This window comes from Panthera tigris, chromosome B1 (genome assembly GCF_018350195.1).
Source record: "Panthera tigris isolate Pti1 chromosome B1, P.tigris_Pti1_mat1.1, whole genome shotgun sequence".
Classification (NCBI taxonomy): domain Eukaryota; kingdom Metazoa; phylum Chordata; class Mammalia; order Carnivora; family Felidae; genus Panthera; species Panthera tigris.
Window position 1 is genome coordinate 138,396,091 of NC_056663.1, and position 16,084 is coordinate 138,412,174.

At 33.0% G+C, this 16,084-nt stretch overlaps 1 protein-coding gene across 3 annotated transcripts in view; it reads right to left on the minus strand.

Moving 5' to 3' along the window:
- Positions 1 to 391: 391 nt before the first annotated feature.
- Positions 392 to 16,084, minus strand: part of CFAP299 (cilia and flagella associated protein 299) — a 597,649-nt gene continuing 581,956 nt past the window's right edge. The window contains exon 6 of one of the 3 annotated variants that reach the window (XM_042984311.1): positions 392 to 431. In XM_042984311.1, coding sequence (XP_042840245.1) covers positions 399 to 431 — 33 coding nt within the window. In that variant the 3' untranslated portion in view covers positions 392 to 398. The other 2 variants (XM_007074782.3, XM_042984310.1) reach the window with 2 other exon arrangements.

The window sequence follows — 16,084 nt, forward strand, 5'->3', positions numbered from 1 at the left end:
GGGCTCCTTATAGTGGTATTTTTGTGGGCCCCATGTATAATACCCTTGGGCAGAGATAGGAATAATTTTGGTAAAACCGTCTGCCAGGAATATCAATTGTCATGGTATCCTTTGGTGTTTGGCATCATGAGCATATGAGGAAGTCCCACCTCAGTGAAGGAGAGCTACGCTATAGACATGATCTCTAAGGACAGCTGCATGCATTCTGGTGTGGTTGAGGAACAGTTGGGAATAGAAAATCCAAGCAACATCCAAGTGCAGAGTGAGTGGAGACAATGGACATTTCACCTTCTGTGGTAGCAAGCACAAGGTTTAGATAGACTTTACTTTATTGGAGAATTAATTAAAGAGCTAAAATTTATTAAGTATTTACTATGTGACAGGTGTTAGTAAAATTCTTACCTTAATCGCCTTTTAATCCTTATATGCTCCTGAAATTTGAAAAATTATATTAAAGATGATGTAAAAAAAATCATTGTCAACCATAAAAAAAAGGAATGAAGATGAGCTTGCCCTAAATATATTAAAAGCTTTAAGAATAAAGAAATTAAAGCATGCAGTGACCCAGCAATACATAATATAGAGACACCAGAAATAAGCTAAAAAAAAGGAGTGAATTTATAATGATAAATTTGGGATTTAAAGTTAGTCAAGAAAAAATGGATTATTTTGAAAAATACTGGTGCAAATGAATACTTACTTGAGAAAAATTTTTATTAAATTTCTGTATCATTCTTTATATCAAAGTAAATCTCAAATGGACAAAAACGTACATCTAAAAAATGACCACAATCGTGTCAGAAGAAAATTTAAAAGTAATTACTATCTTGAAGTGGGAAAGTCTTTCCGTCATGAAGTACAACAGCTATGAATAAAAGCACCATTGAACCTGACTACTCAACACTTAAGTCCTTTTGCACAAGAAAACTTACCCTAGAAAACCAAATCACAATAAACTGGGAAAAACATTTGCATCACATATATCAGAAAAAAAAAATGAGTTCTTCAGTATATCCCAAACTTTTCCAAATCAATTAGAAAATAAAGAACATAAAAAAAATAACATCAAACTAATAGGCAAAACCTAAAAAGATAGTAAAGGTATTAGATAAATATACAAAAATAACCTTAAACTCACTTCAAATGAAAGAAATACAACTTAAAATTGCAATGGAATACAAATATTTACCTATCAGAGAAGCAGATATTGAAAAGATTGCTAGTACCTATTACCAATGGGGGGGGGGGAGAGATGCACTTTGGTGTTCACTTTAGGGTTATGAACTGGTGCAACATTTTGGAATGTCAATTGGATAATATCTCTCAATGTTTAGACACACCTGCCTTTTGATCCAACAGTTCCGTGTTCAGGAATTCCTCCTACATATATGTTCGCTTCATTGCACATAATACATGGAAAAAAATGTTAACAAAATCATAGTTGGTGACAACAGATACTTAAACATCATCGATACCAGAGTGGTTGAAAACATCATGGTACATCCATACACTGGAAAAACATGCAGTTTTCAGAAAGACTGAAATATGTTCACGCCCATTGACTCTTCATTTTGTTTAAATGCCTAAAACAATAGGTTTACTATTAAATAGGCTCTTAGTAAATATTTGTTGAAGCGAGTGGATGACCCTATTCTATGTGTAGAGCAACAGGGAACTACATAGAGTGATGATCCAAGTATTATAAAAAAAAAAAAGCCACATACGCATGCACGCATCCATGCGTGCACGCATGCACGCACTCACAGAATTTTCTGGAGAAACAAACTGTCAGCAGTAATATCTTTTCTGCAGTGGAATAAGTATCAGGAAGCAGGGCTGGACGTAGGGTGAGGTGAATAAGGTACCCAGGTACAAATTTGAGGAAGTAGCCTGAGATGGTCTCCTTAAATTGTGTGTTAGTTATCTCACTTGTCTTACCCTATCCTTGACCTGTGAGGAAGGAACTTCACTTTTATCTATGTTTTCAATTCTGTTTGAATTATTTCCTATGTGAATGCAACTGTAATTTTGTAATTAGCAAGAGGAATAAACAAGAAAAAAAAGCTTCACAAAATTAGAATTAATTGGGATTTCATGGTATAAGAGGACAGAGGGTGATATTGAAACATTTTAAAAATAGAGCTAAGAATAATTGTCATAAATGTTGCTACAAAACTAACTTTAATTTTAAATGAATATTATTAACAATAACCAAGCTTTATGCCACCAGATTACACTAATAAACACTGAAAAATGTTGGGAGTGGTAATGAGATGGCTACTTGTTTATCAGACAAATAAAAACAGAAATAAAGCAGGGTTGATATTTTGAGTTTCAGGAAAAAAATAGGATTCAAGTTTTAAGAAAAAGGAAGTCGAAGGTTCTTTTCCTTTAGTAAAGATACAATCCATGCTGACAATACCCATGGAGAATAGCAAAAGAGGAATTTCAAAATCAATTAAGCAAAAATTGTTAGATTTACAAGCATTAAAACTGTTTTTGGTAAAAAAAAAAAAAAAGTCTTGGTCATATCTTTGTTAGCCTTTGATGGTCCAAAACACATGCATTTATACATATGTACATACATACATGAATTTATGTATAAAACAAGAAATACAGGTCTTGGATAATATGTTATTAAAGCTTAAATACATATTAAAATAAATAACATGCAGGTTTTTTTCAACCATCTGTGGAACATTAAATTAAAAAAAAATAAAGCTAACTGTAAGCTAAGTTACAAGAAAATAAGAATAAAATCCTCAAAATAGGGACTGTAAAGGCAAGGTTCTTTGGCAATAATGCAATAAAATTAGAAATCATGCTCAAAGCATAGATAAAAGTAAATATGTTTACTTTGAAATTACAACAAAAACCAGCAAAAATTTTAGGCTAGAGGCAAATGCAAATAGTGCAAATATGGAATATGTATAAAATAAGAAAAATGAGAACAATAATTCTCAAAATTTGTCTATTGTGGCCAACGGTGTTCTCAGAAGGAAAAATTTTGTGTTAACGGGTTTTGTTATTTTTAAGAAGCAGAAATAAAAATAAATGACTAATTACATTTCAAAATTTGGGGAAAAACAATAAAACACGCATTGAAAAAGGCATGAAGAAGGATCTGATGAAAAATAAAAATAGAAACAAAATTAATGCAAAACAGAATCTGAATCAATTCAAAAGCAAATGGTAGGTACTTTAAAACCAAATCTCTTATAATTAAGAGAAAAGGTATAATTAAGATAAAAGGTATTTTAAAATCACAAAAAAGTACACAGGGAATATATTATAAATTCTGTACCATTCTATGAAAACATATGAAAAGATTTCAATGAGGTAGATTATTTTTCTGAGAAAAACTTAACATTCAAAATTGGCTCAATAAATAGAAAACAGTAATTTCTCTAATAAAAAGTAATCAAAATTTTGTCTTCTGAAAAGCTTTGAGCCATGTGGTTTTACTGTTGAGAGTTATGTCAAACTTTAATAAAAAGATAATCCAGATATTTACATAAAAACTTTTCTGAAATATGGAAAAATCCAAATTAACTTTGTTTTTTTTTTTTTAATCTGTTAAAGATAGTGTTTTTTAAAAAAGTGTATTACTTTAAGGGAATGAAGACAGAAGCCATAGACTGGGAAGAAATATATGCAGAACAAATATCTGATAAAGGCCTCGTGTCCATAATTTATAAGGAACTCTTAAAACTCGATAATAAGAAAACAGGGGAAAAAGAGAAGAGAGGGAAATAAACCACAAAAGACTCTTAAAGATAGAGAACAAACTGAGGGCTGATGGAAGTTGGCGGGTGGGGGATGGGCTAAATGGGTGATGGGTACTAAGGAGGGCACTTGTGATGAGCTCTGGGTGTTGTACGTAAGTGATGAATTACTGAATTCTACTTCTGAAACCAATATTGCACTATATGTTAACTAAATAAAATATAAATAAAAAAATAAATTAAAAAAAGACAATAAAAAAAAACTGTGCAAAATATCTGAACAGATAGTTTACCAAAAAGATATACAGATGGAAAATAAGCATGTGAAAAGATGCTCGACATCAGATGTTGTTAGGGAATTTCAGATTAAAACAACAATAAGATAACATTACACACCGAGTACAATGGCTAAATTTCAAAACACTGACAACACCAAATGTTGTGAGTATGTAGGACAATAGGAGCTGTCATTCACTGCTGGTTGTGTAGCCACTTTGGGAGACAGTTTGACAGTTTCTCACAAAGCTAAACAGTCTTAAAACCATATGATCCAGCAATCATATTCCTAGATATTTACTCAAATGAGTTGAAAACCGATGTTCACACAAAAACCTGAGCATGGATGCTTATAGAAGTTTTACTCAAAATTGTCAAAACTTGGGAGCAGCTAAGGTATCCTTTGATTGGTGTATTGATAAACTGTGGTACATCCATCCAATGGGATATTTTCAGTGATAAAAAAGACATGAGCTCTCAGGTCATCAAAAGAATGGAGGAAACTTATATGCATATTGCTAAGTTAGAGATGCCAATTTGAAAAGGCTGTATGCTGTATGATTCCATAAATGACATTCTGGAAAAGGCAAAACTACAGACAGTAAAAAGGTAGGTGGTTGTCAGAGATTAAAGGAGGTAGAGGGGGAGAGATGAGTAAGTGGGGGGCACAGAGGATATTTAGGGCTCCTGGTAGACACAAAATAGTATGTATTTATCGAAACACATAGAACTGAACAACACAAAGAGTGATCCCTAATGTAAACCATGGACTCCAGTTAGTAATTTTTCAATATTGATTAATCAATTGTAATTCATATAGCACACTAATGCAGGATACCAATAACAGTGGAAACTAAGTATGGAGAAAGGAGGTATATGGAAACTATATTTTTCAGGTCAAATTTTCTGTAAATCTAATACATCTAAGAAAATAAAGTCTATTAATTTCAAAAAATTTTATAAAATTCAATAGCCAATGTCCATAAATAAATTAGAAAAGAAGGAAAAATAAAACAACTATATATATATAGAAAGCGTTTTCATAAACAGAATTGCAAAAGTCTCAAATAATAAATGAGTAAACCAATTTGGACAGTTTATTGAAGAAGCCACTCAAGAAGCATTTTTTACCTGGAATGTATCTCAAAATTTATACATGCAGCATATCATCTAATTTTATTTTATTTATAAAAATAATTTCAATTAATGGCAAAACTTCGTTTGGAAGGAAACACTGACGTCCATTTCTGGTTAAGTCTCAAAACAAAATTGGGAATAGGAGTATATTTCCATCCAATATTAAAATATTAATATTAAATCAAGAGTCAACATCATACTTAATGGTTTCTAATAAAGTGTGTTTATAGTACTAGTTTCAAGAGATTTAATAGTACATATTTCTTCCCAGCTCATAATCCCTCTTTCTCTAGAAACAGGCCCTTGAGGAACAGGGATGGACCTCTAGGTGTTATGACTACCTTCTGACCTGACCACTGCTGATTGATCCAGAGATAGACACCTGACCTTCCTGAGGCTGATTAAGTTTGCTCTCCTGACAGACAGAGACTGGGAAGTAGTTGTAACTCAGCTTTATAACTGGAAGTGTGTGCTAGTTAGACTTCCAGAATTCCTTTTTATTTTTCTTTCCTGAGTCTTGATTTTCAACTCTGTTGGATTCTAGTACATTCTTCTTTCTGTTTAAATGTGTGAGATGTTTTTGTGTGCGTGTGGCTTGCAAACAACAAAAAACCTCAAGTAATACAGACACTAATAGGTGTTTTATGGTGAAAATGGGGGGATGTTGATTAGTGGACAATTTGGGAACTTAGATTAAACAAACCGAAATCTCTTTATTTTGGAACTTCTCAGAGTCAATAATAGGTCACTTATTCAATCACAGAATTTTTCTTGGAAGAAGATACTTTTAAAAGACTAGTATGCTATGGAACATACTTAGGACAATACTTCCCAAGTGGTATTCCCAATAAATCAGCAGCAGCATCTCATGACAGTATGATTCCAGAAAGTCTTGGCCAATTCATGTAGCATCTACAACAATCTATTGGTAGCTGAGGGGAAAATCCATTCACGATAGCAGCTGCAACAGGAACAATAAAATCATAAGATCCCTCAGATTCCTTTTTATTCCAAACTAATGGATTTCTTGAGGGAAGCACTTATTTGTTGTTATGCCCCTAGAAATGTATCTGGGTCGCACTTGGTCCTTCATAAACAAATGAGTATATATTTCCTTTTAATTTCCTTGAGATTAAGAAAGTTTATGGTTACTATCTGTGGTTGAAAGCATATTATTCTGGGAGCTACAATAACATTGAAGAAGTCGGTCATATATCAGGTAGCCTTGATTATGTAATTGTTTATCCCAGACAATTGTGTTATAAAACAGGAAGCATACAAAGAGAATATTCATCCTATTGCTACTGCTGCTTTGTCTTCTGTTGTCACCACCAGTGAAAAGGGAAGAAATGAATTGCTGCTCTATGATTGAGTACCTGAGCATCCCAGACTTCTCCCTTTCCTCTCTCCCACACTCTCTGCTCCATTCAACTGGATGGATTGCTGTGTCCCAGAATTACCTGCTTTTCTGAAGATTCTCATTCATTCACAAGGTTACATAGTGGCTGTAATTGTGGGGAATATATTCTGTACAGTCTGACCATTTTAGATTTTAAATTTTAATAGGGGCTGGGCTCCTGAGTAAAGCTGGGTCAAGTGTCCCTTCTCTGGGCTTCTGGACTTGGGGAAAAGAGAGAGGAGAAGGGAGGGAAGGGATGAGGGAGGGAGAGAGGGAGACAGGGAGGAAAAGAGGGAGACAAATGAAGGAAAGGAGGGAGGAAGGAGAGGAGAGGAGAGGAGGAGAGAGGAGAGGAGAGGAGAGGAGAGGAGAGGAGAGGAGAGGAGAGGAGAGGAGAGGAGAGGAGAGGAGAAGGAAGGGAAGGGAAGGGAAGGAAAGGAAAGGAAAGATGGAAGGAAGTTGTGTGTCTGTTGAAAGGCAGTTCTGTTGGAAGAGAAAAATGATGCACTGAGGAACACAATAATGAGATAGAGCAGTAGTTCCCATAGTTTTCAACTTTGATTATGATTATATGATTTTTCCTAGGATTCAGACATATTCCTTTCTTTAGCTCTGGGAGACACCTCCATGTTTTTATAACAAAGATTCAAATTGGATTTCTGTCACTTGCAAGCAGAGTCTTGGATAATACACTTAAACTGTCATTTGGAGAAAATTACACTTAACTTACAAAGCTATTCTATTCAGCTGAGGGAGTCTATAAATAGATTAGAAAAACAGCAAGGGAAATCATAGATGTTTTGGATTTTGAAGAGACCTTCAAGAGCCAGAATCTGGAGAGATAAAGTGATTTGGCCAATTACCATCATCAGTTTGCCAAATAGTCTGGTTCTTAATGCTCTTTACTTTTTATTGCATTGCTCAATTTCTTGTTTCATTTCCTTTTGGTCGGCTTGCTCATTCTTTGGTCCTGTGTCTTTGGCGCACTGCTCTTCTGCTGATTCTCACATACATTTCACATATTCCCTTTCTTTGGCCCTGCATTTCACTGTTAGTGTCAGGTTAAATTACTTTCTTAGTGTATCCTGTACTCAAACATAACAGTTCTCTAATTGTTCTCTATTCTTTACTGGGTTTAAGTCACCTTAATGAGCTTCCATGAAGGGAATTTCTAGTCTCCAATAATTGCATTAATTTGGCGTTAGAACTGTGACCTCAGAGCAAAATAAGACATGAGAAATATACTCGATACAGTCAGATGCCACTTAAATATTTATAGGTGTTGTGACTCTGCTGATAGAAAGAATATGAAAACAATGCAAAAACAGAATGAAACCTTACATAGATTCACTGAATTTCAGTTGACCTGGGTGGATGCTGCAAACTCAAAGCAGACTGTAAAATCAGGTACAACAATATGTGAATCCAAGGCTCTTTTACAGCAAGGCAACCCACATTTGAAAGGCATGACATTGGAACCCTTGGAGGTCTAGACGTGGCTTAGCATTGGCTGAAAGGGTCTAATCATGAGAAAAATATCCTGGATATTTTTGGTCTACATCCCAAGGTAAGGGGTGAATCGTAGCCCTACAGAATTCATGGTTGAGGTCTTATCCCCCAGTCCCTCAGAATGTGACTGTACTTTGAGACAGCCTTTGAAAGAGATAAATTAAGATGGGGTCATTAGGGTGGACTCTAACCCAATCTGGTGTTCTCATAAGACGAAATTTTGCTATGTGAACAGACACCAGAGATACCTGCACAGATGAGACCATGAGAAGAAATAGCAAGAAAGATGCCATCTGCAAGTAAAGAGAGAGGCCTCAGCATAAATCAAACCTGCTGACACCTTAATCTTGGTTCCAGTCTCTGGAAATTTAAGAAAATAAATTTATGTTGTTTCAACCACCCAATCTCTGGTATTTTGTTAAGGCAGCCCTAGCAAATGAACACATCCCATAATCCAACTCAAATCTCCATGCAGTACTTACTAGAAGTAAATTCAGTTCAGAAGCTAATGTAAAAAATTATTTGTGATAAAATAATTGATTTTTTAGAGTCTTAGACCTTGGGATTAATGATAGGAATAGTCTGTAAATATATTAAGTATTTTAAATATTTTATAAATACCCATACTTAAAAATATTTAAAATAGTTAAAACATTTATGAAACACTGGCATATACTCTCCAATTTAAATTGTGATATTTGAATAATTAATTTAGACATGATTTCAATTAAGTTTTATAAATTTACAAACCATACTGAAACTTTTAAGAGAACATGAGTCTTTATATTTATACATTTAAATTATTAAACTTACAAGAGTTATGTATATGTATATGAAAGATTATTTGCTAGTTAAATTTTGAAATAATTAGAAAATTGAATGTAATGGAGATCACAAATAAAATTTATAATATTTAAAGAAATTTAATTAAACTATAAAAGAACTCATAAAATGACAGTAAAAATTTCATTGTCTATAGATAGAACAATAAAATTTATACAAATACTTAGAATATAAGTAACTAGAGTTTTGAATTTATAAATGTAATAAATCAAATACTTTATTTCAAAATAATCTCAGAATTACAGAAATAGTATAGCACAAAGACCTTTTCCCCCCGAAATATTTATAAATAATTTGCTGACATGATGCCTGTTGACTCCCAAATGCTTTAGTGTAATTTCCCAAAATCAAGGATATTTTCTCATATAACCATAACATAATCATCAAAAGTAGGACATAGACATTTTACATTACTACATTTTACATTATTCATCTTCAGAAGAATTCGAATTTCACCAATTGTCCCCAAATCCCCTTTATAGGATAAGAATGTAATTCAGAATCATGGGTTGCATTTGATGATCACGTGTCTCTAGTTTCCTTCAATCTGAGACAGTTTCTCAGTTTTCTGTTTTCAAGAACTTGACTCCTTGAAGATCTCAGGCCAGTTATTTTGCATAATGTCCACAGATTTTTTTTTTCCTGAGTTTTCTCTTGGTTATATTCAGGTTACGTAAATTTGGCAGGATTATTACAAAGTGATGAGGAGTTCCTGTGTTCATATTATTTGGTGGGGAACAAATTCAGTTTGCCTCATTACTAAACACATTCTCTTTGATCACTTTTTGAAAGTGGTGTCTTCCAGGCTTTTCCATCATTCCCTCTATAACTAATACATGTTTTGTGGGAGATACTATGTAAATATCCTTTTCTTCATCAAACTTTGCTTTTATTCCTTTCTGTGGATCCTTATGGGCTCATAATTTCCTGCTTTCTGTTGTTTTCATTATTTTGATGCCCAACCTTTCTCAGGTTTGGCCAATGGGAACGTTTCCAAGGTGGATTCATTATTCTTTTGACAAATCCCCTTCATTTTTCAAGAACTTCTTTGATTTCTGGTACAAAAAAAATATTCTAGCCTTTGTATTTTGCCTGTCTCAGCCCAGGACATTTTCCCAAGAATCACTATTTCCTTTTGGTAGAAAATGGTGGTGACAAACTAAGATCTGGGTACTATATGGGCTCATCCATATAGGGTGTTGTTGCTTTGAGGCCCTCTCTTTGAACTGAGTGAGGGAAGATGTATATGTACATACATTAGCATACATTCTGTATCTGTTGTATATATTGAAAATGATAAGATCACCCCAAAATATCCCATTCTAATTTAACACCACTCTACTCATTCTGAATGGATCTACCATCTCATGTCGGGCCATCAGTTTCCTGCTGAATACACCTTGCTCACCCCATTGGAAGTCTGACACTCTGCTCTGGGCTTTCCCATTCCCACATAGTGAGCAGACTTCTACCTTGCTTGGCCCAGCTGATTGCCTTAGTACTAGGTTGTTTAGAATGGGAAGAGAATAGAAAGAAGAGGAAGAAACTAATATTAATTGTTAAACCACAAGTGACCTCTGAATAATATCTTTTCTGCACAAAAGCCACCTGCAAGGGCACATGAGGAAAGCATGCTTTTCTCTAATCAAGTCCTCACTTCTCTAAAATCTTTCAGTTTCTCTTAGATTTCATTGTCATGGGGTTCATATTGTCCAGGCACATAAACATATCAAACACTTCATTCATTTAATACATCATGTCATGGGACATTTCAGAATTTATTTACTCATTTAGGTCTTTTGAAAACTTTGTATTTATATTTTTTTACTCTTGTTCTTCAATTTCAGACCTCTTATCGATATTCAACAAAGTTAGTAGACAGCACTGCCACATGGTATGGGTTTTGGTCCACTATATTTGGCAACAGTAGGACCTGGAACATTTTTGTTTTGGAAGATCTGAGTTACAATATAGTCACTAATTACTATATCTTTAAAGTAGCAAGAAGATTCTCTCCCATGAACTGTTGCAGTCAGCTTCAGTATTTAGGGTAAAAAATTAAAAAAAAAAAAAAAAACAAAACACCTCAAATGGGATTAATATCTATACCACACAAAGATAGTCAAGATTATGGTTTTCTTTCTAATTTCTTTATCAACTTTTATTAGTCTAATTTGCCTTCCAGCTACAGAGCTCATTTATTATTCTAATTTGCTTCTGGTTACAGCATTCATTTAAATTTAGCAAGCCCATTAGGGGGGCCATCTAACATGTTGGTAGTTAAGTCTTTCTTCTGGAAATGTGGTCAAAAATGACAGCTTGAATGTAGAGGTCTGTCTGGATAGGGATTCTAGTAGAGTTGTCACCTGGGGGAACCTAAAATATATAAATCATATTGTCAATCAGTCCAGTCCATACAGATGATGGGCATTAAATGAATTTTCTTCTTGCTTCAATGTTATAGTAAACAGAACAAAAAGTGCTATGGCCATGGAGACATTTTCGTGTTTCCTCTCAGATTCTTTTTCTTGAGAGTAGTGATAATTCAATCAGAAGCTTTGAGTCCCTGGGCTGTGACATTGCTGAAAATATCTAGGGTCAAAACAGTCTCCAAGGCTCATGCTTGTCTAGACTCTACTAAACCCCAAGGGTCACTAACTCTGTAGAATTTCCAGTGAAGGACTTTGTAAACGCATGTGATCACAAGTTAATAAAGCTAAAAGAATCCTATCCTAATTTCAAAGATTATCCAATAAAAAATGAACTCAAGTTTGGAATTGATTCAGACTAGTGGAAGTACCTGACCATAGTGGGTTTAATGAAAAGCTTCTGCTCTGTTTTAAAAACTATCTGAACTGCTTTTCCCCGCCTTCAAATTATAATCTGTGAAAAAAGATTTGCTCCTTTTACCTTATTCAGGATAGTCTGATAGTCAGGCTTCTACAGGGCTCCTGTGGGAACGAGTATTCACTAATGTGGTATTGATAAGAGAGAAGAGAGAGATTCTGAAAGAGTTGGTAATATCTACAATTAGAAAATATTATTCAATGCACAAAAGAATGAAGTTACTTGCTCTTTCTTCTTATAGGAAGAGATGATAAGACATTTAGATGTGGGACTGGAGGAAAGTTTTGGTCTTGCTTTGTTTTTGTGGTACTAATTTCTTGTGCTAGAGAAAAAATATATTGGACCCATCTCTTATTAAGTAGAGTCAGCAAAACTGTAAAGACTGAAATGGGCAAATAAAAATAGTGGGTGTCCTGAGTGACTCATCCAGCCAAGTTTTTTCTGCCTTTAATTATTTTTTGTGTTATTTTACAACTCTTTAAGATGTGGAAAACTTGACATAATGCAAAATATTCTTGTCTAAAAAGATGCAAATTAATTGTACCCAGTAGAATTCAATTAAGTAGTCCCTTGCATTGAGTCCTATTTTGCATCTATTTGTAAATTAACTTCAGTTTTTCTTATTCCCTATATACGTTTTGCTCTTAGAATTCTCCTCTGAATTGCTTGCAATTTCCTACTGGTTCCTTCTGTAATTAGTAAATTAAATAAAATAGTTGGCACATTCATTTCATATCTGTATGAGAGTCATATCATTTTTATATGAGAGTTATATCCTTTTAAGAAAAATTATTTCGGAAACTACAATGCCCAGTGGATTCACCTGATGGCTGAGGAACCTGTATTGTTAGAGGAGTGCTGTACCTCATGCATGACATAAGTCAGGGCATTTCTTGGCTCCAAGAGGTAAATTCTCTGTTGTAACAGAACTTTCACTTTGCTGATCCTCTATTTCTTTACATATTTTCCATTTTACTACTTTTGTGTTTTGTTTTTGTTTTTGGAACTTTTACAATCAATAAATTATTCCCTACTGGTGACAGTAGTGATTCAGAATTGGGATTTGTGGCCAAAATTTTGTGATCTCTGTAAATGGAGTAATAGATTATAGAGATTTATTCTTTCTTGGATGTAAGACAACAGAGAATCTGATTTATTAGTATTTTATTTTCTTTGTCTACTTGTGTATTTTGAGCTCAAATTAAGAATCTGGTGCTTATCAGGAAAGGAAACAACTTTTTGATATATGGACTGATAATTTTTTTGTTTACTTTTGGCCTGTGGCTAATGTTAAAATTCCAGGAAAATGAGGAAATCAAAGTTTTGATACTTGATACATGCTATATGTAAAAGGTTATTCTTATAGAAACTCAGAAATGTTTCAGACATTTAAGTTCATGCAGTTAAGGTAAATTTTTGGCAAATTAGACGAGTCTAATGATTTTGGTATAAAAAAAATCTTGTAGTCTGATTTATCAGTGTTGGGTGTAATATAAGCTTACATTCTATTCTGCTTGGGTTTGCTTTTCTTAAGTTTATTAAGGTATACTGATCAAATAAGCTAACATTATTCCTACACAATATTTAAGATAATGAAAAATGTAAATTTGTATTCAACAAAATCAAATCATTATTCTGATAACTTTATTTCAATGGTAATTAGATTTTATTTTTAGTATGTCAGCTAGAAATTAATTCCCAAGATCTTTATAGGTAACATAAAACCTTGGCCTGCTATTAAGTTGAATTATATAATGAATATTCATTTGATATCTAGATAATTTCTAAGATAGAATACTGATCATTTAATGCCTAATTATTAGGCATCATTTTACATTTATATACTTTTGCTTATATCTCATGAAACATTCCCATTTTGTCTCTTTAAAAAGGTATGTATGTGGCTGAAAAAAGTTGCAACATAAACTTGGCTTTCTGTTAAAATGCTTTTGGAAGAGAGACCATTGTTAATTTTCTACCTCTAGTTTTCTCTATGAAATAGAAGTTACTTTACACTATATATTAACTAACTTGAATTTAAATTAAAAAAAGATGTTCTACACACACAATATTGCCATTGACAAATACATAATTTTATTATTTCCTTTCAAAAAAAAACCCCAACAAATAAAGCTGATAGGAATAACAACAGAAGAAATAGAAGTTACTTTGGTTAAAAGTTTCAATTAATATGAATGATTGAGTTTACACTGAGTAATAGGGACAGACTAATACCACTGTCTATGGGCTTTTGTATTCCAAAGAGAAAGTAGTTTTGTCTTATAGAGGAGGTTTTATAGTAGTGGTTTTATATATACTTATACACTGTATAAATATATGCTGTAGTGTTTTTCAGGCCTTATTTTTTTCTTTTTGCTCCTTTTCAGAACCCCTATACAATCTTGAGACTTACTGAGGACTCCAAAGAACTTTTATGTGGATTATAACCAACATATTGGAAGTTGAAATTGAGAAATTTTAAAATACTTACTGATTCACTTGATGAGAGCAACGATGAATGTGAATTAAAATGTTAACAGAAATAACATCTTAATATTAATATAAAAATTATTTTGAACTACTGGATACACTGAGAATTGCTTTGATAGAAAAATCAAAATAAAGGGAAAATTTGGAGATAAAATTTACTTGCCTTGGTTTATAGTCCTTGAGTTTGTAAAGAAGTGATGAAATGTACTAAAATTTTAGTAATGCTTGCCTTATCTTGGTGGGCTTGCTTTCTTTATTTACTGGTTCATTCCTTTGCCTACTATACAAAAGATTTTTTTTTCTTTTTGACCTTCTGTGTCATCTCTAGGTAGCAAATATTCTGCATCTTATAAGAATATTTTCCTGTGCTTTATATTGAATTTATTACATTCTTGATTAAGAAAAAGAAAGAAAAGAACAAAGAACAAAAATTCCTCACTTATAAAAAATAAGGTCTTTACAATCATTTTAATATCCATATTTATTTAAAATGTTTTATTATTTTAAATGTTTATTTAATTAAATATATAACTCTGTATTATATGATCCTATCTTAATAAATGTCCAAATATCCTCTGACAATTTTTTTTCTAATTTTTGCTTTCCCATCATTGGATTCTAAGTATAGAAAAAATTAAACGAAACTTTACACCTACTTTATACTTACTTTCCATGACCATTTAGTTATTTGCATAGGTTCCATTAGAAGCTGTTAATTTTTTTTTTTTTAATCAGGGTGTAATTGTACAAATGGAAAAACCAAGGTTTTGCCTGCAATGCCGCATTTGAAAATAATGCTCACTTAATCAGGTAGGAACAGCCATTCTTCAGGGATTAAGTTTGACTTTACTTATGGAAGCAATGCCTACAAAGCCCTGGCCTACTTCTTGGCTTAGAAAGTCTAAGAATATTATGTATTAAATAGATGTAACCTTAGTATATTTGGGGGACCTTGAGAAAATAGGAATTTACCCAAATTTATAGGTATTTCAGGTGAAATACGGTGGAGAGCATTTCTTGGGCTTGGTTTCCTAGCCTCAGGTCAACAAATAATAGAGGGTTTTAAAAACCCAATTTGAGATTCCTTATGAAAATTTCCAGACACAATTTAATTTAGTATTTGTTCAAAGTTGTATGGTTTTAGAGTTTACAAAGGAAACTTAAGGTGTCCTATATGGTAAAATAACACTTTCACTGCGTTTATGTAAACAACCAGGCAAATCTAATGGCACCAGTCTTATTTTATAAGAATAATCATTCTTTGAATTTATTATGCTAAAAAGAGGAAAGGAGACTGTCAGAAAAAAGTTGAGAGAGACTCTGAAATGGGAAAAAAAACAAATAGCAGCTATCATGACTACTCACTCATGTAGGTTTTCTCATCTTTAACTGGTATTACAAACCTGTAAGTTGTAGAAATCTGATAATAATGCAAATAATTCATGTCCATATAAATGCAAAGTAGTGTTCCTTAGAATGCACCTGATTTTTGCATTGATGTTGACAGGCCAGTTTTGTGTCTATTTGTAAATTCATTTCAGAATTTCTTATTCCCTTTTTACATCACTGCCCTTTGAATTCTTCTTCACACCAATCTTAACATTTTACTGGTCGCCATTAATTAATGAGTTAAAAATCTTTGACACATGTTTATTTTATGTCTATATGAGAATCACGATTCTACCTTCTTTTAAAAATTATTCCTTAACGACACATAATAAGAGTTCTAAAAACAATTTTACATATACAACAACAATAAATGATGCCATTGGTTGAGAAAATTCAGTACTTAGGAAAAACTCTGATTTCAAATTCACAGCACTGTAAGGAGCTGCTAAAAGACTTCTACCTGAAGGTC